Genomic DNA, 26,392 nt, shown 5'->3' with positions numbered 1-26,392 from the left:
TAAAATAAAAAAAAAATATCAAATTTTCTGTATAATAAAACTCTCCCCTTCAAAAAGAAGAAGAAGAAAATGGTGGTGGTGTGCTTCGAAGCCGTTTAAATAAGAAGACGAAGACTCCCTCCGTATCGTGATTAATGGTTGGAGCCATTAAGGACAGAGAACTTTATGGGTATCGATGGGGAAAAACATACGGCCACACATGGCCCCCCTCCCGCTTCACGCTCCTCCGGTTCGATTCCTCCCTCTCTGTTCTATACAAAATCCATCTTTTCTCCTTTTTTTTCCTCCGACTTGGAAGAAGAAGAAGAAGAAAAAAGGAGGAGGAGGGTATCCTGATAGTTTTTTTTTTCTTTTTCTGGAGACGTATTAACATCCCATTTGCATTTTTGTGTTTGCCACAGCGATGGTAATCTCCACTCTCTCGTCTGTTTTCTTTTTTCTTTCCAACAAACCAGACCCCCGCTCTCTTAATTAACTTTTTTTTCGGTTATTGTTGTTGTTGTTGTTTTCTCATTTCGTTCAGAGTTTCTTCATTGGTAGTTCTGGTAGTAGTTTTTTATTTTGTTTTTTTTATCCGAAAACTATCGGCGGCTTTTGTTTCTCTCCTCGTTTCTCATCATCTGACGGTTCCAATTCTCCCAATGGTTCGGGTCGTGATTGTTTTTTTTTTGTCTTTTCTCTTTTGGGTTTGCTACTCTCTTTCACCTTGACGTTAGTTGCCACTACTACAACTACTTTACCTTCGACTCCGCCCATTTCTCTTTTCAATCAATTGGGAAGAAGTTCCCAGAAGATTATCATTTTCTTTTTGCTCTTATTTTACCTTTCATTTTGGCCGAATGCGGTTAATTGCCAAGCTCTTTGAGGTTGGGCTCCCAATTAGCATAGATATTTTCTTCATTTCTCTGCACAAGTTTCGACGTTCAGTTTCGACGCTCTCTCTTCTTTCTTGTGTCGGTTCCTTTTTATTTTTCTTGGGTCCAGAAAATAAAGAAAAAGTCAACTGATGGCAATCGTGCGGGGCAGCAGAGCTAGGGTGTCGTGATTCGTCATGTTCCGCATAATATAACAACTCGGAAAACGTTTTCCTTTTCTACCTCCTATCTTTTTCTTTTTTGATTTGTTGTATCTTCTCGGCAATTGTTTTGAAGGTTTTGTTGTTTCTCTCTCTCTCTCGAGGGCCTTTTCCAATGCGTAGGAATTCCTCACGCGGACGCTCTCGGTCTGGAAAATGAGCTGCTGGCCCGTCCGTTGTAACTTTATTTTCTTAAACTCCGCCCCCGTTTTCTTTCTTTTTATTTCGGTTGTGACACACAACTGAAAGGGAACGCGGAGAGAGAAGAAGAAAAAGAAAAAAAACAACCGAGTGCTGGGATAACGAGAAGATTGAAAACCCGCACGTTTCAGCTCATATGTTTCATCTGTTTGTACGTTTCATCCTCTCCTCCTCCCCCATGAAAAAGGAAGAAAAAAGAAGAAAAAGTTGGGAGCGTGATTTATCCCGTCGGCCAGATGCGTCAACTTTTCTTCTTCATCTTTGAGCTCCTCCTTCTCCAGGATCTTCCACGTATGTGTTTTTGTATTATTTTTCTTCACCCAAGAAAAACATTCACAAATTCAATCTTTCATCTAGTTGGGCTGCCAGGCCTGTCCGCCCAGGACTCCTGGAATCTTCCAGTCGTGTAAAAAAATCCAAAGAAAGAAAGAAAGAAAGAAAGAAAGAAAGAAAGAAAGAAAGAAAGAAACTAAAGGGTCTCTTCTATATATAAATATGAAGAAATGAACTAATAGGAGCATATCCACGTACAAATCCGCCATTTTTTTAAACAGTCTGACGTGAGCTGCTGATGTCTGGTGAACCGTCGAGTGAGCACAAAGTGGCGCGGTGTACTCACGCAACAAACAAAACCTCTAACCTACACTACTCTCTCTCTCATCTCTGGGCCGGATTTCTCTTCTTTCTTTCTACACAACAAACTCTCAAGAGCAGGAAATCCTGTACTAGCGATATGTATATGTGTGTCAGTCCCTGGTACGGCCGGCTGCTGCTACTCCTCCGCCCGAGATCGACAAACGGGCGCACACACACAAAATACTCTCAGCCGCATTGAATCGCCCCCCTCTTATCCTTGTGAGCTAGAAGAGAAAGAGAGAAAAAAAAAGGGAAAAGAAAAGAGGAAATGGACTCGGTGAGGGATATATGTACGAGTGTACATATTCCCGTTTCCTGGTTATATATGTGTAAGATATTGTGGGCAACGAGGATATAGTCGCAACAATTTTCATGGAATATGCACTTCGCTTGACTTTTTGCCGAGTCAACGAAGTTGCCGAGTCGAGCGAACAGAAAATGGAGAAATGAGGAAGATCTTTCTTTCTTTCTAATAGCTTTGAAGTGGAGGAAGTAATAGTTGACAACTCTTTTCTCTCCTATTTTTTTTGTTTTTTTTTTTGCTTACACAGCCCAGCAGTTCTTCCCGGGCCCACTTTATTTGTTCATATTTTGAAAAAAACATAAAAAACAAAAATTAATGGCGTAATAATGAGGCGGCTATTTTAGGAACAAGGGCTTGGGTGTGTTCCATCGAAGCTCATCAAAGTCGACATCAACTTTGATGACTCGACGTGAATGCTTCATTACATAGAAAATCCCCTCTTCTTCTTCTTTTCTTTAGTCAAAAAGGACGTTGCAAGACTTTTGGGCGTGGCCGTTATCCCGCGGGTGAAAAGCTTCGGGTTCTGTTACGAGTATTGTGCCGTAGAGCCGATTCAGTATAGAGTGTGTCTTTTAAGCGTTGAAGTTTGTAAGTTTAGCATGATCAACATTTTACCGATTAGGCCACGAACAAAATGTTTTTTTTTAATTCCTGAAAGATCATCTTTAGTAAAACCGCAAAATTAGAATCGTCAGAATATTACGCCGATCGAGATAATCTTTCCAAGAAAATTTCTAGATGAATTTCGTAGTGTTCATTACAAATAAAAAGGCTTAAGATGGGCTCGATGTTATTACAGAAATGTCTATCAAAAGTCGTGCGTTCAGTAACAAAAAATTCCAACATGCGATGTACCATTTTTTGCTGTTTTTTCCCATCCCACTGAGAGTATTCCAAATTACAGGGAGGCAAGACCTCGGCGGACCAGATTTTTAAAAAATCAGATGAAGCGGATCTTTTGAATCATCACTGTACAAATAGCCGAGAAATCTTTCAAATAATTCGCTTTCTGTGTTGTGGAAAAAGTGTCGTTCTGTGTAAATGAAAAGTGTCTTCTATTTGCCATGAAAGAATTCATCATGGCATTTCGGATTAGTTTTTTATTAAACGTCACGTAGAGTAAATCCGAGGGGTTGTCAACTCTAATACCCCTCGGTTTTTTTTATAGTTTTGAGGGATGTTTCCAACGTTGGAAATCAAGGAAAACTGGAAAAAGGTTAAAAGGGTAGGGCCATTATTTGACTTGGGAGAAAGGGTAGGAAAGTTAGGAAAGGTAAAAAAAATAAGGAAAGGGGAGATATTTGGAAAACCCACGGAACATTTGCAATTTTTCTATTAGAAAACTGGAAAAAGGGGCGGATCAGGGGTAAAAACCAAGAAAGAGTCAGTAGCAAAACTAGCGCAAGGAGATAGACAAGTAGAGTATTTTTCTGAAAATGACTGAAATACCCAACGATGAGACTGAAGATGTCTATAAACTTCTGCGACAAAACAACATCTGCTTTAAAAGTCACGTTGAAGTGCTTTTGAAAAAACTTGGGTTTATGTGCATTACTACCATGTCAATGATTACAGATGTGTGCGTATTAGAAAAGACTGTACAGTCACATTTCGCGAGTGAGGCCCGCATCAAGTGATGTCCGCTGACGAAAAATTACGCTTGTTTGGTGACGTATGTTGTTTTGAGCCACAAAGGTTTTCTTTCATGCCCGGCGAGGTATTTTCTATAATTGCGGCCGCTGACAAATGTAAGAAGATTTTGAGTGAAAGAGAGGCTAAGCTTTCGAAAACGGCCAGTGGTCGAAAGCGACTTGCAGCATCTTCGACAATAACACAGGCTGTGGCAGAAATTCAGCAACCAACTATTCAGCCAAGTAGACGTAAAGGTCCAAATAAAATGATTGTGCATTATGTAGACAAGTGGCTGCGGAATACTACGTACAAACTAAAATACAACCTAGAAGACTGTGAAATTTCCGAAGATACCCGCAAAATTGTTTGCAAATTATACCCAACGGCAAAATCTTTTACGGTCTACACTGACTCCATGTGCTGTTGGAAGATGACGTCGTTTGTTAGCCATTTAAAAAAAGCTCATTCGTGTGGTAACGATGGCGCTTCTGCATCAAGTTCTCTTCAGCCGTCGACATCACATTGTTTAACCCCTATCAACCAAAATAGAAAGGAAAGGGAAAGTGCGGATGACTGTGAAGTGCACGAATCAGACGAGGAAATCCCAGCAGAAAAACGGCAGCGAATAGAGAATAGTTTGCTTTTGAACCCGTGTGAATCACCTTTACGGCCTTTGCACTGCACGGATTTTCAGACACCGGGGATAGGAGTTCCGAGCCTCTCACCATCTCCGGTAAGTCTGACACGGCTTTGATTAAGCTGCCTAAGAATACGAATATATTGATTGACGAGAATATCCAGACAAATCCGCAAGCAAAAAAATCGAAATCCAAAAGGCTATCGACACAAAGATGAAGTTATAGAGAATTATGCCCTGATCGCTTGGATTATCGGTGGCCGGAGACATTACGAAATTTTGTACGAAAACTTCAAGCCAGCTTTCCCTTCGCCAAGCTCTTTACACACCAAGTTGCAAAAGTATTATACAGTATTGCACGAAGGACAACGTAATTTGGCAGTATTAAAAAATCATTTGTTGGACAACAATCTGCCGCTTATCGTTTCAATCGCGGAAGACGCTACAAGCGTTGTTGGAAATCGCGAGTACAGCAAACTATTAAATTCAATTGTGGGATGTAGCCTTCCCATTCAAAGTAATGGGCTGCCAGATTTTCGCATGTCTATCGCAAAAACTGCAGCACAAATTAATTCAATATTCCAAAAATGTGAACGTGCGATTTCGGTAATGGTTGTAATGGCTCAACCAATCGCCCCGAATGCTACTCCAGTGCGAATTTGTTCATTCGGAACAGACAATAGGTTTACGAGTGACGATGTCAACAACAGACTGGTAACTCTTCGGACGGAACTCGAGGCCACGGGGATTAAGGTGCTGGCTTATTCTGCAGACGGGGACACTAGAGAAATGAAAATAATGCGTCAGTCCCTCAAACTTGGCTTTCCTAAAGGCGCTTCAACGCAAAATAGAGAAGGTATAATTTCTGAAATGCTAGTTGGCTAGATCTATCTTTTCATTCCCTAACTTTTATTTTATTATCGTTGATTTGCATGTAGATGATCCAAGCTTGGGTCTAATAATGAGATGGAAATGGTTTGCTGCTGGTGTTGTTACAGACGCGATACCAGTGCAGGATGCGATACATATGGGAGCAAAATTACGGACACGCCTTCTGAAAAGAGAACAATTTTTGGTTATAGGGGATAAAATTGCCTCCTGCACCCATCTTGATCAAATGCGCAGTTCAGCTTTAAAGAGCAGCCACTTATTAAGGGACTCAGATTTAAATCTTCAAGACAAGATGAACTATGGCGCTGTGTAGAGGCTTTGCAAACCCCATATTAATAAGCTTCTTTCAAAATATGTTGTAGGATTACTTCATAAAAATATTTCATTTTGCCATGAAAATTTAGTATTCATGTACTTAGGTTCGGAGAGCACGCGCTTTTACTTGAAATTGATGCGCTTCATTACATTGAGTTGGTTGGACACCACTATTGCTCCTCTGAAGCGCATCTATATGATGTGGTATGCGACATTTGGTCTCCGTAAATGGCGCTACCATTTATCGTCCAGTGCAACTTATAATGTAAACATAAACTTCATATCGGCGAACTCCTACCTATGTGCTGAAATTTGTGCGCATTCTCTTATATTAATTATTGTGCAGCTGGACAAAATGAAGAAACCAGAACTTTCTTTGCCTTGGCTTTTCAGCAGCCAATGCTGCGAGGAATTTTTCCGAGCCGCTCGATCTTGCAGTACCTTCCAGTCAACTCAATGCAACTTTACATGCAAGGATTTTTTGACCAGCAATTGCCGAAAACTAGATGCTTTATTGCGGCTGAATACTGACGCACAGATACGAGGATTGAAATTGCCACGGCAATCCAGGCCGTTTGACTATAATAAAGAATATCACATACCTACTGAGCTGCCATTGCTAGATGACATCGAAAAATGTGTCGCGAAGGCAAAATTGGATGTTCAGGCCGAACTTTCTTCACTCGGTATAAACTTTATTATCGATTTCTTGTTTTCTTAATGTGGGTCTAAATTTAGTTTGGGGTTTTTATTTGCTATTCTCAGGTAGTTTAGAATCGAAGTCGCATGTCGACGCCACATGTGAAGATAACTATGAAGATCGATGAAGACAGCACAAATATTTTTTTCGCACCTCGAAGAAGCGGAATTCACTGATTATTCACACTTTGTGTCGCAAAACATTGAGGACGGACCGTATGCTTATATTCCTAATAGCAATGGGGATCCAAGACTCGTAAAAAAAAGTGTGATTGTTTTGTTTGCTGAATCCGGTGTTCGTCGGCTCAGCAATGACCGGGTGTCTAGGGGGATGCAAACTGCCAACATAGCAGAGCGACAAAAATCGCTTGTTACATTTGTCGGGAAACAAGCCGTGCGTCTGGGCGATTATTGCATCTTTAAAAATACCTTGGAAGACAATTATTTGTTGGGGAATATTCTGTCTTTGGCGTCGATTGAAGAAAATTCAACACGAAGAAAAGTAGCTTGGGAGTGGGACGGACAAGATGAAAAAATCGCAGCTTTATGTTTGTGGTGGCATTTTGAACGCTTGGAGGGAGGTGAATTGACCGGAAGATTGACAGCATGTAACGATTTCTCACACGGATTTAATTTTTGTAAAAAATATTACATTTGTAGCTGCCCTCCACCCGAAATTTTGAAGTCCTCCAACTCTTCTGATATGAGATTATTTTTTCCATCGTCGGTTGTAATTCTCATCTCTCCCTTATTTGAGCACATGCCTGCCCAGAAAGCTTAACTTAAATAATTAAAATCAATTCAAAGCTTCAGGCAACGCAAAAGTAGCCATATTCTAATTCCGCGCGGACATCGATAGTGAAATCTGACAACGTTTTCGACGTAAAAAAATGAGGAGTAAGGAAAGAAAATTTGGTAAAAAGTGGGGTATTATCTTGCAATATTTCCTGTTTTTCCAATTTTTCTAATAGAAAAGGGGAGAAAAGTAAGAACAGGGGTAGAATACGAAATTGACATAGAGAAATTGGAAAAATGGCTAGAGAATTGTGGACAAAGGTTAGAGAGGGAACAGTACGGAAATTTAACAAGAATACCGCGCTTTTTGGGTTACTTCACTGTGCGTGGTAATAGCAATTTTCTAGAAAAATTAGAGTTGACAACCCCTTGAGTAAATCGCATAAAAATTTGAATATTTTGGATATATATGGCCTATTGAAAGAATTTTGTTCGATTTTGTTTTTGATTTTGATTTTGTTAATTTATAATTCAAATTGAACAGGTAACCAAGCAATGGAAGGAAATTGGCAAAACGAAATCTGTAATTGAAAAATTACTAGTGAAACATTTCATTGTCAGTTTTTGCACACCTATTGGTGCCATGGCAAAAGTTAGTGAATGGTTTTCAATTACAAAAGTCAATCAAGGTAAAATGACTGCGAAATGCCGTCTAATATTCCAGGTAAATTTTTTATCTGAAATAATCTAGTAAATTTTAAAAGTTATCTAAAATTTTTTAAATAGGGAAGCGATAGTGAAGCGAAGGGTGTAGCAGAGAGGTTGTCCGTTGCATCAGCAATGGATGCTTATTGCAGGAAAAAACTAATCATGGAAGACATAGAAAAAGAAAGAGAAAAAGTTTATCGTAGGATTGGTAAATATTTTGTTTTTGTTCCGTTTCTTTTTTCTTGGTGGGGCGGGGACGTGTCATGTGTGCAACAAACGAAAAAAGCAAAAAGATGATCTCGAGACGCGTTTGCCATCTTTTATTTACAACTCTTGTGACTAGTGAAAAGAAAAGGAGAGAAAAGTCAGGGGGAGAAGAAGAGCTTCTGAAATATTTGGATGACTATGGTTATGCGTTCCATTTGAGAATCTATCGGGGAGTAGGGGGTTATAGGCGTATTTTTTTTTCTCTCTTTTACCAAAGTTCAGCGGAACTGATGATAGGGCCAGCCCCGTTAGTGTCCCCCCCCATCAATTTCTCCGGCCATCATCATGTCTATTTTTTTTTCTCCCTGGCTTTTACTTTTGCCGATGGAAAGAAAAAGTTATAATTATGGATGACACTTTGGCCTATTCTCAATGGCCGTTTCTCTCCCTTTGGCCGATGGAAGATGGTTAGAAAGTCTTGGAAATAAAGAAGAGCCACTATTTTCCATCGAAATATTGATGGGCAATAGGTGATGATCTGCTTCTGACGACTACAATAGCCGATTATATGCGCGCGCGCGTGTGTGTGTGTGCTCGTCGCCCAGCTTTTCTATCCCCACCACCCCACTGTCGTCTAGTTCATATCCGACAACAGCAGCAGACATCAGTCGTTGTTTCACTCTTGCCCGATCGACACGGCGGAAAAACTTAATCTTGTAGACCTTCTGTACAGTCGCACGAGTTTTTAAATTTGAAATCATCAAGAAGAGAAGTTTTGGTGATGTCATTCGGTCAAGACGCGATGAACTACCGATGAAGTCAATTTCTATCCCGGTGCTGGCGACTTTTTGTGGTTCTTCTACCGGCCGCTCAATGGCCGGACGGCAGGATGCTAACCAACAGCAGTGGGTGACGAGTCGGTGTTGTGCTTTGCGAACACAACGACCTTACACAAACGTTTGTTTAGTGTAGCTTGTTTTTTTTCTGTGGGTTCTCATGCTGATTCTCGGATCCCGTAATCAGAAACTTGTTTTACATCTAAATTTTTTTTCCCCTTTTCACTTCCACCCACTTTTTCCTTTTTGATTTTGATTTTATTTCTTTTTTCGTGGTTGGTTTAAAATATTTTCTCCCGACTTCCTATGCTGAGGGGTTTTCATTTGATCTCTTCTTTCGTCTTCTACTTCTTCATCTATTGCAATATTGCCCACATGTTCAAGACAGAAATTTACGACCGACAGCACCATCTCCACAATATCTTTACCTCCTTGCAACTCTGCAACCTCCTTCGCGATTTTTGGGTCTTTTAATTCCCGGTTTTTTTCTTCTTCAGTTTTCTTCTTTTTCTTTATATTCCCGCCTTTTGTAGTTGGGTGTTTCCCCACTACCTATGGCAGTACTAAAAGTATAGAACGTAATTGCTACAATTGCTCAAGGGATCGCGAAGCGATCCCGCTGAGCAATTCGAATTATGATAAAAAAACGAAGAGAGACTTTAACAGTGTTGACACTTTTATTTACTAGCTTTTCTAAGATAATTTGCGACATCGTCGCCTCCCTAAACCTCAGACTTTTTTCAAGCTGCTGAGTGCGGGTCAAAAAAAACTAGAGGGGATAACGGGGACATCTGACCGTACATCTTTCAAACAAAAGGAAACAAATGAAAAACAGACAAACTGAACAAACAAAAAATGTTTTTGAATATTTCCATGGCCAGTAACCGGTTGGGTAAAAGGGTTGCGTGATTCTGTTGCTGCTTCTTTATTTTTTAGCTGCTTCCTTCCCGGCACCTGCCGGCCCATAACCGCCGCTCTTTCCTCCTCTGCTCCTGTTTTGACACCAAGCAAACAAGACTTTAACATCTGGGTAAGATAGGGTGGGAAGAGACTGTTAAAGTCTCTCTTCGTTTTTTATCATAATTCGAATTGCTCAGCGGGATGGCTTCGCGATCCCTCGAGCAATTGTAGCAATTATGAGACAAAAAACTTCCGCTCGACTTTAACAGTGAATTCAAAGCGATGGAGTTTGCGACAAAACGGCTTCTGTCAAAGCGATGGTATGGGGCACTTCTCGTCTATAAAAACGCGTAAATAATGATTCCGCGGCCCAATTGCCTGATCTCAGAACCGAGTCTATCGGGATACCCTGAGCTACGGCACGCGACGCGGCCGCTCCTCTGGTTGAGTGGGCGGAAAAATGGCCTCCAAACCTGCCTCTTTCAGTACTAACTTAATCCACCTGCTCACCGTGCTGGCGGATACGTTCTTAAAAGGGGAAATCAGGCCAATGAGTAGATGCTCGTTGTTGCTTTCAGTACGGCAGACGTCCGTCAGGGCTCTGTACGTGCCTAAGCAGTGGACCGGGCAAACCAGTGGGTCGCCCAGCTTTTTTATTTTTACGGACTGTAAAGCTCCAATGCGCTGGGATTTTCTCGGGCGTCCTAGAGTGAAGGTGGCGCCATCTTCTGTAAATTGAACAAAGTCGAAAGAGATTGAGCTCAACTCGGCCGTCCTTAGAAGGGTCGCCAGCGCCAATAACATGGCTAGTTTTCGCGTAAGCCGCGATAGGTCTAAACTCTCGTTAGGACCCCATGATGCGATCAAATCGACCACCTTGCTTACGTCCCATGTTCGGTCATATCTGGGCCGGGGGGGATTGCGGTTTGAAAGCCCTTTCAGAAGGCTGTAGGAGTAACCAGCAGCATGCAGTTCCGTCAGGTACTCTAAAACGGGATTTAAATCAGCCGACACGGAATCCAGACCGCGCTCGAGGCACCAACTGTGCCAATGGTTCCAGGCGGACTGGTAAGCAGATCTTGTGGTCCGGCGCGATCCTTCCAACAGTAAGTTGACCACCGGACTTGAAAGGCCTTGGCCTGTGAAACGTCTCCGCAGAGTCTCCATGCGATTAACCATAACGGCAGGGGGGGAGGTTCTCCGATACTTGACGTCAGCAACTCGACGTTCGGCTTCATGACTAGCGCCACGTCCGTCACTAGCTCCAAAACGAGTGGGAACCACGCCGCGCTGGGCCAATACGGGGTCACCAATACTAATGATGCTTGCTCCCTCCTGATTTTCGCGAGGCTCCTGGAGACCAGACCGAAGGAAGGGAAGGCGTAGGCGCTTAATTCTTTCAAGCTCACGGTGAAAGCGTCGGTCCCCATTGCTCCTGGTTGTGGCCGCCAGGAATAAAACCGCTCCAGTTGTCGGTTCCAAGCCGTCGCGAAAAGGTCTACTTCGCAATCCCATTGCGCTTTCAGCTTCCGGAAGGTTGCTCGGCTCAATAGCCAATCGCTGCAGTCTGGTTTCGCCCGCGATTCTCTGTCTGCAATCGTGTTAAGATGCCCGGGTAAATACACCGCTTGAATTGAAATGCGCCGTTTTTCGCACCAAGACGAAATCTCGCCGGCCACTCGCGTAAGTGAAAAAGAACGCGTGCCTCCTCCTTTATTTACGTAGCACACCGCCGTGCTATTATCCATCTGTAACGAAACAAAAATGTCGGACGCCTTCGCTGTGAAGCATTGGAGGGCGAAAAAGGCGGCCAAGAGCACAAGCTCGTTTATGTGACAGGCGGCTTCTGTTGGGGTCCAAGGGCCCCTCGTTGTCACGCCGTTGCAGGAGACTCCCGATCCACTCAAAGAAGCATCAGAAAAAATTATTAAATCCGGTTCGCCGGGAAACAAAACCTTTCCTTCCGATAGGTCCATGTTACTCACCCACCAATTCAGGTCGGCCTTTGAATGACGAAACCATCGAAATTCCCGTCATTTTTTCTCAACGCGCGGATGAGTTCGCCTTGCACTTTTCTATAGTGAGACTGGGCGAAACGGATGGCCGAATGGCCCAGGCGAAATTCCCCATAACTTTGGCTAAATCTCGCAGCTTAATCCCAATCCTCCCCAGAGCCTGAACGCATAACTTCCGCGTCTTCATCCTTTTTTCTTCCGGCAAAATGAAGGAGAGGGACTGGGCTTCAATGACCATGCCCAAATATTCCAATGAATGGCAAGGTTCTATGAGGGATTTATCCCAATTTATCAAAAAACCGAGCGACAGAAGGAGTTCGACGGCCATTTCTACATCCTCCAAAAGCCCTTTCCTATCTTGATTCAGAAACAACATGTCGTCCAGGTATATAACTACTCTTACCCCTTTTGAACGAAGGGCGGCCATCACCGGTTTAAAAAGCTTTTTAAAAGCCCGCGGTGCTGGCGTAAGGCCAAAGGCCAGACATGTGAATTGGAATGCGGTCCCCTTCCAGCGAAAACGTAAAAAAGGTTGGTGGGTGTGGCACAAGGGAACTGTTAAATAAGCGTCCTTGAGGTCTAGCTTTGCTAACCAATCCCCTTTTTGTAAAAGATTCCTTACTACATCAAGGCCCTCCATTTTAAAATGCTCATAACGGATGTGCCTATTTAGATTTCTTAAATTAATAATGGGCCTAAAACCTCCGTTTTTCTTTGGGATCGCGAAGATGTTGCTGAAAAATCCCGGAGTATCCGTAGCTTCAATGATGGCCCCTTTTTTTAGTAGGCTGGCCACCTCTTCAGCGCACACCGCTTCCATCTGCTGGCCCATTACGCTCTCCGGTGTTTCCGTCTTTTGCAACGGTCGGGATACGAAATCGATGAAAAAACCCCGTTCGACCACGCTCAATATCCAGGGGTCTTTAGAAATTACACGCCACGCATTGCCAAACACCTTTATTTAGCCCCAACTAAATCGGGGCTTAAACTAATAGGAAAAGATACCGGATTTGCTGCATACCTTGTCTGATAGATTATTTTTTCTCCGGTATCCTTGTGCCTTGATGTGCTAGGCTGCTGCTCGGCTCTCTTTTCGGCTGGATGCTGATGAGGTTTCTTCAAGCTCTTTCCTCTTCCTGATGCCGCAACTTTCTGTAATTTCGCGTCTTCATCTGCCGCCTGAAGTAACGCGCTCGTAAAGGAAGGCCCGAAGAGATGGCCCACTTCCGCCGGCGAAAACTTAGATGGGTCTTTCAGAAGGTTTTTAAAACGTGGGTAGACGCTGTTCATCACGTTGGACCTACGGTTCTTTGAAATGTAAAAGTGCGCTTCCGCCCAGAGACGAATGGCGGACTCGAGAATAACGGCCTCCTCCGAGTTCTCCGGGAAGCGATTCCAAAGCGACATTAAAGGTTTGGCCACATCGAGTACCTTAAGTTGAGTCAATTTCCAGATCAGCTCCCACTGATTGATGTATTTGCCGTTCCTGTCCCTCAGAAGCTGCCGTTTGACTACATCGTCCATCTTCGGGCATGTCAGGGAGAAAGTTGCGTCCTCAAAATTCGGGTTGAAAGTGTCCCTCAACTCCTTAGTCGAGGTCGCCGGCAGTCCCACCGACATCCACGAGGCCAGCTGGTCCGTCGCGAATTTTGAAACTGGCAGAATCTGTCGTGGAGCGGGAACCTCCGGATCTCCGGTTGGGGGAGGCGGGAAACGTCTTCCGTCACGCCGCGATGATCGCGATCTTGATCTGCTTCGGCGATGACAGTGTCTATCTTGAGATGAACGACGCCTTCCGCTGCGATCTCTTGAGTCGCGTCTACGATCCCTCGAGTCGCGCCTTCAATCCCTGTCGTACCTTCGGTCTCGGCGTCCTCTTCTATCAGATGATGTAGACCGCGATCGAGAACGTGGGGGCCTAGGCTGAGGTCTCGCTGGCTGTCTATTGTCCATTGCGTTTACTCTAGAGTTTATGGAAATCGTACCCTCACTTTGCACGGTGGGCGTAGGAGAGGGAGGAATTTCCATGAGAAAAAGCTAAAAAAGGTCTGAGGTTTAGGGAGGCGACGATGTTGCAAATTATCTTAGAAAAGCTAGTAAATAAAAGTGTCAACACTGTTAAAGTCGAGCGGGAGTTTTTTGTCTCATAATTCTTTTCTTCCTCCCCGACCGCCACCAATTTTTTTTTTCATTTCATCGAAAAGAAACCAGAAACTTTGCCACGTTCAATGTTGTTCAAAACTTTTTTATTATGCGCTAGTTACAAACGATAGCGGCGGCCTACCACCACCCCTCTTGTGAGACTGATTAAAATCGCAAAAAAGGTGGTGATGGAAAATTGGGGGAAACCTATTAAATTTGCAAACTTTGACCCCTCCCCCCTTCATCCACACTTAACCATTTTCTGTTTCCGTTACTTGTCCTGCTCTTCTAGTTACGTTTTATTGATTTATCGGTATTCAATAGAGAACCCACCGAAATCGGCTTTATTTTAGGGAGGAACCCATGGCCCTTGCCTATGAAATCTGTGTGTGTGTGGGTCTGTCAATGATGGCAGCACTTGTGGGCTTCCCTGGCACTTTCAATCAAAGATTTCCTTTTTGCCTTTGAGTTTTTTTTTTTGAATTGACGAATCGACCGACGACCCGTTGTGCACTAAAGGAAACAGATCTATTTTTAAATTGACGTAGTATTTCTAGGAAAAATTGAGCTTAGCGAGAGATTGGAATATTGACAGACATTTGAATACGTAGATCCGATCGTAATTATCAATCTGGTCTGAAGAAAGAGAGCTAGAAAAAAAAGCTGAGCTTTTCTTAAACGCCATCTTTGTTATCTAGGCCAGATCTATACATGCTTTTTTTTATGAAATGAGCCATCTTTATGTTTTGGCTTCTTCTTCTTTTTTTTTGCAGAGCTGGGAGAGCACTTGTTTTTTTTTAGCAGGCCGGAGAGAGTGGCAGTATTCTATGTTCTTTTACATCTCCAGCAACAGCCGCAAAAAGCTGGAGGCTTCGTGAATCGTGACTCGCAAGACAATGCTCCTAAATCGACTCATTATAGAAAAGCCCCCAACCGATGTATTTTATACGCTATACAACAAATGAAACCGCGGGGTGGGGGGTGAAAATAGTTAATGTATAATTGTTAATTAAAAATATTTATTAATTATGTGTTTTTATAAACTTTTTCACACAGAGATAATTAATCGGCTGGATCCAAGCCTTAAGATCCAAGAGATGAAAACAGTGATCCATACAATTTCGAAAATAACCAAAGCTAAAATGAAACTATACAATAATTCAATTTGTGAATATTGTACTCATCTTGAAGAATTCAAAAGTTCCCAGGCGCTGAACCATCACCAAATGACCGTACACTCAGGACATTTCAAAGACATCACCGAACAATTCTACCATTATGTCAACCTCCTTGCCGATGAACGGTTTCAAATGGCAGTAGAAGAGATTAAAGCCGAGATTGCAGGACAAGAGAAATTTGTCGTATTTCTTAATGCAAGTTTAAAGGTAATATATCTTTAGTCTATAATTTTAAAAAATACTTTATCAAATTACTTTAATTTCAATTAGGCAAAAGTCGAAAAATTAATGGGAGACATGGATGGAAAATCTGGCACCAAAAGGAAACTGCAATCAGGAAAAAAAGAGGAAAAGAAATCTGCAACCACAAGGAAGTCATCGACGGTTCCAAGCAGCAGCAGCTTCAAAAGCAAATGGGTCCCGCTTGAAGTGCCTGAAGTGCCGGTGGTTGCGAACGACTACGAACGTCAACTGTTTCGTGAATCGCAACAGCAAAAGGCTGGGCCGCTGCAGCGATACCCATCGGTTGGAATTAATAGGTCTTCTACACTAACAAACAGCTATTACGGTCATCAGGATCAATTTAATTCAGCTCCAGCTGTGCCAGCCTATCCCACGAAACCTACAACTCCATTCCAGGGCAATAATTGGGCAACATCCACTAGTACTTACAAATCTCCTACAGCAGCGACTTCGATGCCTCCAACGGCCAATACACCTGCACCACCTCCAAGTGGCCAGCCTGTACAAAAATTTTACCAAGTTCCGGGTGCCCAGCCTTTGCAACCATTTCGTCGGTTGTTGAAAAGGGCAATAACAAATAAAAAAATAATAAATGAAAATATGCAACAATGTCATCAGTCCCCGAGCATCCAGCCTTCGCAGCAATTTCATCAACCTCGTCCAAGCATCAAGCCTTCGCAGCAGTATCATCAGCCTGCTCCACCACCGCCTGCAGCAGCTACGATGGATCCTCCCACAATTACAAAGAATGTTTCGCGCTTGGGCTCACAGAATCAACGTAACAGAGTTTACGTCCAGGATACTAGCGTTTCCAGTGGTCGATCTGGTGGATATTTCAACGCTGCGTCGAATTCGCAATTCCAGCAAGTCAATTAGATGGGTTACATGTCCCAGCCACCAGAAACGAATTCGGCGATATTCCAACATACTGGTCAGTTCAACACTCCGTCATCTTACGCGCAACAGGGCGGTTTTCCTAGAAATCAGTTTAACCAGCCTTTACCACCCTCCCTTGGGTCGTTCAATATGCAAAGCGGACAGATGTCTAACGGCGGAGGAATGGATAATGTCCAACAGCCTCCATCTCTTTACAATCCAATGGAACACGCTCAAGCGCCGCAGCAAAAAAGCGCATTTATGCAACCAACATCATTTCCTCCCCCTCAGCCCGCCGGGCCCGTCGTCGTTCCTGGAACTCATCCCATCCTCCCGGCCGTCTTGGAACTGCCCGAAGACGTCGAGGATGCCTTTCTCCACTCTCTCATTCCAAATTTAGGCAAGTCCTGGGAAATTTCATGCAAATTTACGTCAGTTATTTGATTCAATTTTTCTCTTTTTCCGCAACAGACACGAGGCAAATCGTCTTCAGACTGGCCCCAACCTATTCCCTGTATCTGATGGCTCGCTACCGAGCCTCGACTCACTTCCGGGCCGGAAGTGAGTCGCTCCACTATGTCTCTCAACAAGATGGACCCGGTTCAGCAGCAACAACAACGTCGACCACCTCTGCCCCAGACACAACAACAGCAGCAGCAACAACAGGCGTTCCAGGAGCGACTGGTCGACTGGGATCGTCCGCCGTAGTCGCATCGGATGAATTCCAACAGCAGTCCCAGTCTGGCCAACATCAACGACCCCCAGCAACAACAGCAGGCGATGGGCCAAGGCCGTCCTCGCCTCAATTGCGCAACGCCAATTCCTGGTCGGTGCCGGCTCTGCACCACAACAGTGAGCCCAACGTGGGCATGAATCAGTCGCAGGACGGAAATCACCACTTTCAGACGGAGCAGCAGCAACAACAATTCTACGCCCAGCAACAGCAGCAGCAACAACAGCCAGCCATTCCCATTATTCAGCCTTTCGAGGGGTCATTCAATCAAGGAGCAATGCATGCTCCAGTTGATATGATTCAAAACCAACACCACCAGCAGGCGCCTGAGCCAGTCCAGCTCGCCCAAGCCTTGCTTCCGATTCCAAACGAACACTTAATCATTCACGATGTGACGGCCGCTTCGGTAAAACGCAACAATGGCGTCGATGAGTCGATGGATGAAGAAGAATTTTCGCCACGATTGGAGAGACAAAAAAAACCAATCATCCAAAAATCCAAGCAGGAACACACACGCAAATTCTCGAAATTATCCCTTAGTCTACGTAAGACCAATACAGGTCAAGAATATCCCCTCTGCCGCTAAAAAAACACGTAATGAATGTAAATAACGTGTCCCTGGGAAACGGACCCTGGATGAAGAAGACTCATCTTTTTATTTTTTCCCCCTTTTGATGTTTAAGAAGTTTTTTTCCACCAACCTTGTGTTAAATGAATAAGAATACATGTATTACTTTGTCGGCGAATGTTTTGGAATCATTATTATGATCATAAATTTACTAAAATAATCATTATTTTGCACCGCAATTACAAAGACCGGATGACGTTGTTGCGCATCGAACAGGACATGATCGCCCTAGTTAGAGATACCAAACGTACCTGTCAACGCTTTCCGGCCATGTCCTCCTATCACCGAATGCTCGTCCACCAAGTCGCCGCTTACTTTGGCATGGAACACAATGTCGACCAATCCGGTACAGTACCAAAAAAACAATTTTAGCTTGACTGTCAATTTTCTTTTTTCTTATTCAAAATAAGAAAATTTTGGTTCGGTTGTTGACAGATAACTGCGTGGTGGTGAGCAAATCGCGTCACACGCGGTTGCCGGAGGTCGCATTCAAAGAGTATGTTCGTGACGATGTCGTCCTTCCGGAGGAGCCCAACAGGAAATTGAATCCCAAAAGAGAAACGGTCTCGTTCGAGGAACCCGACCATCACAGCAGCAACGGCAGCAGCAGCAACGGCGGCAACAAGTTCACCCGTTCGTTGGAAATCTGAAGTCGGAGCCTGGAAGAGCGTGACTGCGTGCTGGGCATGGACAGCAAAGCAAAGAACCGTGCCTTCCAACCTCAAGTGACGCTGGTCCCAGAAGGAGTCTGCTGTCCAGCAGTCGAAGGAGCCACTACTACGGGAGCCAGAAGGAAGGAAAATCTGTCGGAATCCAACGTCTCCGCTTACGCCACTCCGACGACTTCACGCACAAACAGCGAAGACATCCAGACTCTTCGATGGCCAAAGCGGATGACACAAGGAGCACTTCGCACTAACATGCGCATTCCCAAGGAAATATTTCTTATGTAATATTAATTTTAAAAATTAATACAATTGTTTGATTTCGTCGACAGGTGGATTCGTTCGATAGTCGCGACTTACTAGGCGGCTACGGCAACACTTTAAGTCCGACCGTGGCAAAGTCGTACAGTTTTGGTGGATACACGGCCACTTGCACATCGCACGAGGCCAATGCGGCTGCCATGAGAGGAGGTGATCAAGTCAACGGAGCCTCGGGTATCTATCAACAGCAACACAACGTCAACACCCAACATCATGGCGGACAGAATTATGGCACACGATTTTTATCCAAAAGTTTACAGGCAGCGCAATACAAAAGGAATACTCGGGTAGAGCCTCATAGTTTCCTTGATGCAGCATTCCAGGTATTTGAGCTCAGTCAAGTCCTGAGCGGTAGGCCTAATACACGGCCGATCAGAATCCCCAAAAATGGCATCCACCTCTTCTTGTAACAGCTGCTGTTGTACGGATACATCAGATCGTCAAAAAGCAGAAATGATTAGAGTTTCACACTTGTAAATGAATTGGAAATTACCAGAGGGATCGCTCTGCGATCCCGATAGGTAATTATAATTATACTAGAATGAACGAAGTGAGACCCTAAGGGCGTAGACGAATTATATTTAAGCTCTTCAAAGACAAATACTTAGGTTACCTCGCCCCTTGCAACGCCCCTCTCTCATCAGACTTTTTTCTCAGGACCGACTTGGCGATTGCAATAACACCGGGGTGAATAACCAATTTGTACAAAAAACATCATTTTTTCTCATGAAAAATGTGGGTCAAACATAATAAATGGCAAATTTTCTGTTTCGAAAAGGGAAATAATATATAAACTGAACAAAAATAAAGTGTTGTTTGGGCAAAAAAACGGTTATACTGGGCAAAAAAAAGCTCAAAACTAGTTCAAAGGGAAAGAACATGACTTGACTGCTTGGTAGGGTAACAGAGAATTGTGGTTGGCATCACTCTTGCTTGTCGTTCGCACCACGCCTGGATGAAATCAAATTAAAAAAGAAAAAATCTATGAACTGACATGAAACACAAGCGCGACCCAAGAATAACGAAGTAGGGCGGAGTGGGGGGGAAATAAAGACCCTTAGGGTCTCACTTCGTTCATTCTAGTATAATTATAATTACCTATCGGGATCGCAGAGCGATCCCTCTGGTAATTTCCAATTATACTGACGAAAGTGACTACTTTCGACCCTAAGGGTGATTTTAAAGTTGGTCGCGCGAACCCCCCGCACCCGAATTGAATATTGCTGGTGTCATCGGCGCTATCGCATCTCTCTGGTAAAATCTACCGAATGTAGACGCGCTACTCCAATGCCCAGCTTTAAGAATACGATCGACTGACATGCCGAAAGCCAGTGCCTTAGAGGCCGCCGCTCCTCTTGTGGAGTGAGCTTTGAACAGGGACGTATCAATTCCGGATGAGGCTAGGGCTGAACGTATCCATCCCCTTATGGTGTTCGCCGTAACTTTCCCATGCGGTGAAATAAATGAAATGAAAAGCGAATTAATATTTGTATCGTTGCGATGGGTTGACGTCCTGTCGACGTATACCCTGACCGCTTCGACTGGACAACACGCCGAATCCGGAAGACCCGGGATAACGATTGATTGTAGTGGCCCATTGTGCTGCGCTTTTCTGGGTTTCAAAAGAGTAAACGTAACCCCGCTATTTGAAAAGATTATTGACGACAGATTAATGGAGGCCAGTTCAGAAACTCTCAGCAAAGAAGCCAGAGCCAACAACATGACAGTTTTTCGCGTTAACACCGAGATTGCGAGACTGCGATTTTCGCCGAGCGCCGATAAATAATTAATGACTGCGTTAGGGTCCCATGTACAGTCATATCTTGGTTTTGGGGGGTTAAGGTTGTAGCACCCGTCCAGGAGATTCTTCACTAGCGGGTGAATCCCCACCGGATTGCCGTTGAAAGGCGGAACTGTTTTGGAGAGCATCGACCGATTGATATTAATAGTGCTATAAGCTTTGCCTGATTGGTACAAGTGCGCTAAAAACTCCAACACTGAGTTTAAAGATACCGACAAGGGATTTTCACCCCGTTGAAAACACCAATGACTCCAGCCCCTCCAGGCTGACTCGTATGTTGAAAGTGTTGAAGTTCGGTTGCTGGCCACAAGAAGCTTGACCAATGGTTCCGAAAACCCCTTCCGGCGGAACTGTCTCCGGATAATATCCAAACGGCTAATTGTAAGGCCCCGGTTTTCAGTAGAGGGTGTGGCTCGCCTTTGGGTGACACCAACAGGGTCGGGACGGATGTAGAAGGAGAGGAACGTCGCATGTGAGTTCCAACAGAATTGGAAACCAAGGCTGCGCCGGCCATACTGGACAAACCATAACGGTGTTAGCTAATTCCCTCCTAATTTTCTCGAGGCAATTTGGGATTAAATTAAATGGAGGAAACGCGTAGCCCAAAATCCCCCCCCCCCCAATTGACTGAAAAGGCGTTGACGACCGTCGACCCAGGTTGTGGCCGCCATGAAACCAATTTTGGAAGCTGGGCATTCCAGAGAGAGTTAAACAAGTCGATCTCGATGTGCCAAATGTCCCGAATTTTCCCGAACACCACCTGATCTAACTTCCAGTCGCTCGAATCGGTGTCGGATCGTGACTCTTTATCCGCTTCGATATTAAGCTCACCCGCCAAATGAGCCGCTATGATTGTGAGTTGTCGCTGCTCACAAAAATCTGCCAGTGTTTTGGCTATCTTAGTTAGCCCCGCCGACTTCGTGCCCCCTCCCTTATTAATATAGCATAGCGCCGTGGAATTATCCAAATACATTTTGACAGAAAGCCCCCGTGAATCTTTAACAAACGATTGCAGGGCATACAGGGCGCCGAGGAGTTCGAGGCTGTGAATGTGCATTTAAGTCTGATCTGCCGTCCATGGTCCCCGCGTCGTAACTCCGTTGCAAATGGCCCCCCCCCTACTAACACAGCGATGTACCATGGATATGACTGAAGCGTACTCCCAAGGATAAGGGAGATACAAACAGCATATCCATGGAATGCTTCATGTTTATCCTTATTTCCCCTTCCCCGCACGTACCATTTTTATGTCCCTTGAAAATACCGGTTTGTGTATACACAGTATCCTTAAATAACATCCATCTTTGGATATGATTTCTGTTAGAAAATAAAAGATAAAAGTCTGACCCGAGATTTGAACTACTGACCTTCAATCCCGTAGCTCACCTCTCTAACCACTTGACCAACTATTCATACAATTTAGTAACAAATGTTTGGTAGTAATGGAAATTGAGATATTTTTTAGCTTTTTCGTCCACTGTGTACCTAATATGGTTATACTGTGATGCACATTCTGTGTATGTACCAAGTGGTATCACAACAAAATCATTCCCCCGGGTATATTACTTTGACGTACAATCAGTATGTTAATGAATATACGCTGGTGGATCTACGATGAATATTCTTTATTTGATCTCATTCTGGATCCGAATAAATTTATACCTACGCTATACTACCGCCCCCCAATTGCGACCTGGATCTATTCATCCCATATTTATCTACATCTTACATAAAGAGGATTGGCCGTGTTAGTAGGGCCAGCTCGTCATCGAAGCATCCGAATAAATTTCTAAATCTGGAATCTTCGGAAAGAATTCCTTTCCGTTGACTTTCTCTAGATTAGCCACCCACCATTCCAAATCCAATCTAGATTCAGGGGAGAGGCAACACCGTACATTGAGGTTCCCGAGCGCTTTTTGCGATTCAACTATATAAAATCGCTGCATACTTCGGTAGTGCGATTGGGCGAAGGGAATAGTAGGGATGGCCCACGTGAAGTTCCCTAAAATTGACACCACGTCGCGCAAAATAACCTGCCCGCTAGACAGAGCTTTTTCACACATTCTTTTAACATCCTGAACCTTTGAGGCCGGAAGAGCGAACGATAGTTCGACGGAATTCATAGCCATCCCCAGATATTCCATAATTTTGGATGGCTCCAAAACGGACTTTTCCCAATTAATCAAGAAACCCAACTCCTGTAATAAATCCAAGGCAATCTGGAGGTCAAAATTGTTCGTTCAAAATTAGGAAATCGTCAAGGTAGACGACCAAGCGTACGCCCCTTTTTCTTAAAAAGACAACCACCACCCGTAACAACTTAGTAAAAATGCGCGGCGCAGGGGAGAGACAAAATGCCATACAAGTGAACTGGTAAATCCGCCCCCTCCATGCAAAACGGAGATATTTTTGTTGCAAGCAATGTACCGGGACCGTCAGGTATGCGTCCTTAAGGTCAAGTTTGACGAACCAGTCCCCTTCCCTTACCAAATATCGCACCGTCTCCAAGTTTTCCATTTTTAAATGTTCGTAAACAATGAACTTATTAAGTGGTTTAAGATTGACTATCGGTCTAAATCCATTCCCTTTTTTCGGAATACAAAAGAAGGAACAAACGAACCCCTCCGACCCATCAATCACTTCCGTAATGGCTTCTTTTTTTTAAAATACTAGTAACCTCGGAATCGCAAACTGTCTGCATTTCAACTGACATTGCGACTTCGTAAAGCCGTGATTGCTGGGTCGGTCGTGACGAGAAATTAATGACTAATCCCTCTGACACCGTTCTCAAAACCCAGGGATCCTCCGATACCATAACCCAATTCTTTGCAAAATCCCGCAGTCTAGCGCCAACTTTGACATTCTCTGCATTACATAAGGAGGATACAGAGAGGGAAAGGGGAGATAACTCGTACCTTCTGCTTGCCCCACCGCGACCGCGGGGTCCCCGATGATCCGACAAGGCTCTCCGGCCACGTCCTCTGCCCCGCTCGACCGGTTGATACTCGAAAAATTGGAGCTGACGGGCGGGTGGCTCTGACTGCCCCCGTCTGGTTGAACGGAACGGATTCCTCCTCTCGCGGGTCGCGGCTGCTACCGCTAAATCCCGCTTCGCCAACGTCTCGTCCGGGTTCGCTTCTTTCAGCATAAGCTCCAGGAAATTCCCGGTAAACAGGAGCTCCTCCTTCCCGGTTGTGAAGACGCTATCGTCTTTAAGCAAGTAATCGACTCTGGGATCAGTTACGCTGATAACTGCGTCCCGTCGCTTCTTGGAAACGTGCGCATAAGCTCGGACCCACTGTTGTAACGCGGCTTTGATCGCTCGGCCCGCTAGGACCGAGTCCATGATTTTAAGTTGTGTCTTTACCAGCGCCTCTTCTCTCGCACTAACGATCTTGAAAAGGCCTTTCTCCCGTGCCCGCCGACTCATAAAGCCGTCCAGTTTTGGTGGCATGAGTGAAAAACCGTGCTCTTCAAATGACAAGGGAAATTCTTTTGAGGTCTGCAATGACTGTTCCGTAGATACCCCGTTAACTAGTAAGGATGAAATTTCTTCACAAATCTCTTTTGACACTAAATGAGGGATATCGGTTGCGACTGACTCGCCCTGCGTTTTGGAACCCAAACTTTGGCCCTTCGTTACTAACAAGGGAGTCGCTTGGTTAGAAGTGCTTGGTACGGGCTCCTCAGCTCTCGAAGCTTTCGGATTAGACTTCTTCACCAATGCTTTACCTTTACTTGTCCCCGACGCTACCTGATCTGCACCCGGCGGGTTTTTTGGTAACCATTGGCGACCTGTCTCTGCCTGTCCGTCCTCCTCTTCGTCCTCCCACTCGTCGTAGCACTCGTCTTCGTACTCGTTAAACGTTGGATAGGATCGAGGATCATAGTTGTGGCGAAAAGGATCAGCGTGATCGGGATAAAACTGGACCTGCGGCCTACCACGTGCGTAATGATAAGGATCTGGAACGTCGTGTCTTCTCAAGGGGGATCTCTCTCGATACTGGTCGTAATCTTCGCCATAATGAGGATAAGGAAAATCTGGGTAGTCGTAATCGAAACGATAGTCAAAACGAGGATCACGATTAGACATTATACCCCGGCCTACGTAAACCACAAGAGAGAAATCACACTGATCGAACTTAAACTTGAGGAAATAAGAAAACTGTGTCGTGAAAATGAACTTTTTGCGAAACTAGTTTCTATGACCTACTCTGTACAAGAGCTTAAAAAAGTCTGATGAGAGAGGGGCGTTGCAAGGGGCGAGGTAACCTAAGTATTTGTCTTTGAAGAGCTTAAATATAATTCGTCTACACCCTTAGGGTCGAAAGTAGTCACTTTCGTCAGTATAATTCTAAATTGTTTCAAACGTACTTGGTGATCACGATTCTTTGCAATCATGTAGAGGAACCAGGTAAAAGCCAAAGACGTTGTTTGACTCTGAATTGTCGAGCGTAATATAAATAGTTTGATCAGAACGTCAGAGATATTATAAACACATTGAGTCTTATAATTATACCGCGCCTAAGAATGCACTGACTTCGTCTTTTATGTCACTGTCACTAAAATGATCTTTCCCCAAGTCTTTAATGAGCATATCCAGGAAGGGCTATTTCTTTTCTAATGAGATTATAAGGAAGGAATAACAGAATAATATAGGAACCATGTATGAATATATTATAAATGCTTACTTGGTTCGTCATCGTGTCCCTGCATTTCACCATCTTCAGCTTCTATTGAGTTGTTGTTATTTACCTTTTCCATATCACGTGTTGATTTATCTGCTAACTCCTCGTCTCGTTTCAATAATTCACGACGATCGTTGATAATCTTTTTCGACATAAATAAAAAAATTTCAAGAGCGTTTCATTTGTACAAGTCCAAGTATAGGCGCTAATAAAGGCATTTGAATTTTGAATTTAAAATAACCGTATTGCAGAACTCGTGAAGTCCTTTAACGCAACGCGCATTTCCGCGACCCGGCGAGGTTAATTTGAAAAACCAATTCATTCTAACCCAGGGTTTAACAATGCGTTGTTGGAAAATTCTTTCAAATCTGAGACCGGTATTTTAGTTTAATAGATGAATCAAAATAAAAAAAAAAAAACAAACAAACTAAAAAATGAAACTTTACTCGGCAAGGTTGTCAAGAAAAAGTGACTTTTCTTCGTTTTTCAATGTTTTTCTTCCCATAAATGTAGCTGATAATAGTAACCGAAACGCTTGAATATTAGTATTATGAAAAATGAATTGAATATAGAATTACATAGCTAATAATTACCACATATAATATCGAGAGTGCATCGTGACATTATAGGGAAGACGTCAATCTCCCCACCTTTGTTGGTCTCAAGAGCATCTTCAAATTCTTTTACACACTCTTTGCTTTTGTCGTTAATGGCTCCCATGAATGTGTTGAGAATCTGAAAGTGAATTGCTGGATTGATGAGTCGACGATTTTTCTTCCACCGCTCATCTGTACATAAAAAGATGCCAAATGAAAGTCATTTATGAAATGTGATATTTCAGTTCTCACTTAATGCCACAGGCAATCCTTTTCCAAAAAAAGGAGTGAAGATATCATACTCGCCCGGTTTCATAATGAATTTGTATGTTCCCAAAATGGGCTTCAGAATTCAAAAATTCTTTTAATTATGCGCAGGAAAGATTTAAGACATTGTTGGTAGCTTATATACTTCTAATAACTCGGGTGCGGTAAGGAGTATCACAGGGCGTAGGGTGAACCATATCCGGTATATGCTTCCATACTTCTTCAACCAGTGGCCACTAACAATGTTCATAATCAATACGTTTGTCTTTGGCTAGAGCGCAGTCTGGAGGAGGCAATCGATCATTAGTTCCGCGGGATCCCGCACCGAAAACTGGAATCGACGTAATAAGTTGGCTGAAACTACTTCAGCAACTTATTAACTATAGCAAATGGATGACGGCCATCGCTGTTCTCCGGAAGAAAGCGTTCCGGCTTGAAAGCTTCCGGGTCGGGGTAAACTTTG

At 43.8% G+C, this 26,392-nt stretch overlaps 2 protein-coding genes and 1 long non-coding RNA gene across 3 annotated transcripts; 1 reads left to right on the top strand and 2 right to left on the bottom strand.

The window, feature by feature from the left end:
• Positions 1-9,575: 9,575 nt before the first annotated feature.
• On the bottom strand, positions 9,576-14,019 carry LOC124193839. Its single transcript, XM_046587819.1, has 2 exons — positions 12,813-14,019; positions 9,576-9,868 (listed from the first exon to the last, which is right to left on the bottom strand). The coding sequence occupies exons 1-2, from the start codon at positions 13,409-13,411 to the stop codon at positions 9,802-9,804; spliced, it is 666 nt and encodes a 221-aa protein (XP_046443775.1). The 5' UTR covers positions 13,412-14,019; the 3' UTR covers positions 9,576-9,801.
• A 3,726-nt stretch (positions 14,020-17,745) lies between these two features.
• Positions 17,746-18,521, top strand: LOC124193537 (cAMP-regulated phosphoprotein 21-like). Its single transcript, XM_046587403.1, has 2 exons — positions 17,746-17,937; positions 18,027-18,521. The coding sequence occupies exons 1-2, from the start codon at positions 17,784-17,786 to the stop codon at positions 18,239-18,241; spliced, it is 369 nt and encodes a 122-aa protein (XP_046443359.1). The 5' UTR covers positions 17,746-17,783; the 3' UTR covers positions 18,242-18,521.
• A 6,228-nt stretch (positions 18,522-24,749) lies between these two features.
• Positions 24,750-26,282, bottom strand: LOC124193501. The gene is made up of 6 exons (XR_006874284.1): positions 26,075-26,282; positions 25,660-26,005; positions 25,513-25,579; positions 25,070-25,434; positions 24,898-24,998; positions 24,750-24,818 (listed from the first exon to the last, which is right to left on the bottom strand). It is a non-coding gene; the product is annotated as an uncharacterized LOC124193501 (long non-coding RNA).
• Between the last annotated feature and the right edge of the window lie 110 nt (positions 26,283-26,392).

This window comes from Daphnia pulex, chromosome 5 (assembly GCF_021134715.1).
Source record: "Daphnia pulex isolate KAP4 chromosome 5, ASM2113471v1".
Classification (NCBI taxonomy): Eukaryota; Metazoa; Arthropoda; class Branchiopoda; order Diplostraca; family Daphniidae; genus Daphnia; species Daphnia pulex.
Note: the sequence above shows the minus strand (reverse complement) of the source record. Positions and strands in the feature narration are given on the sequence as shown.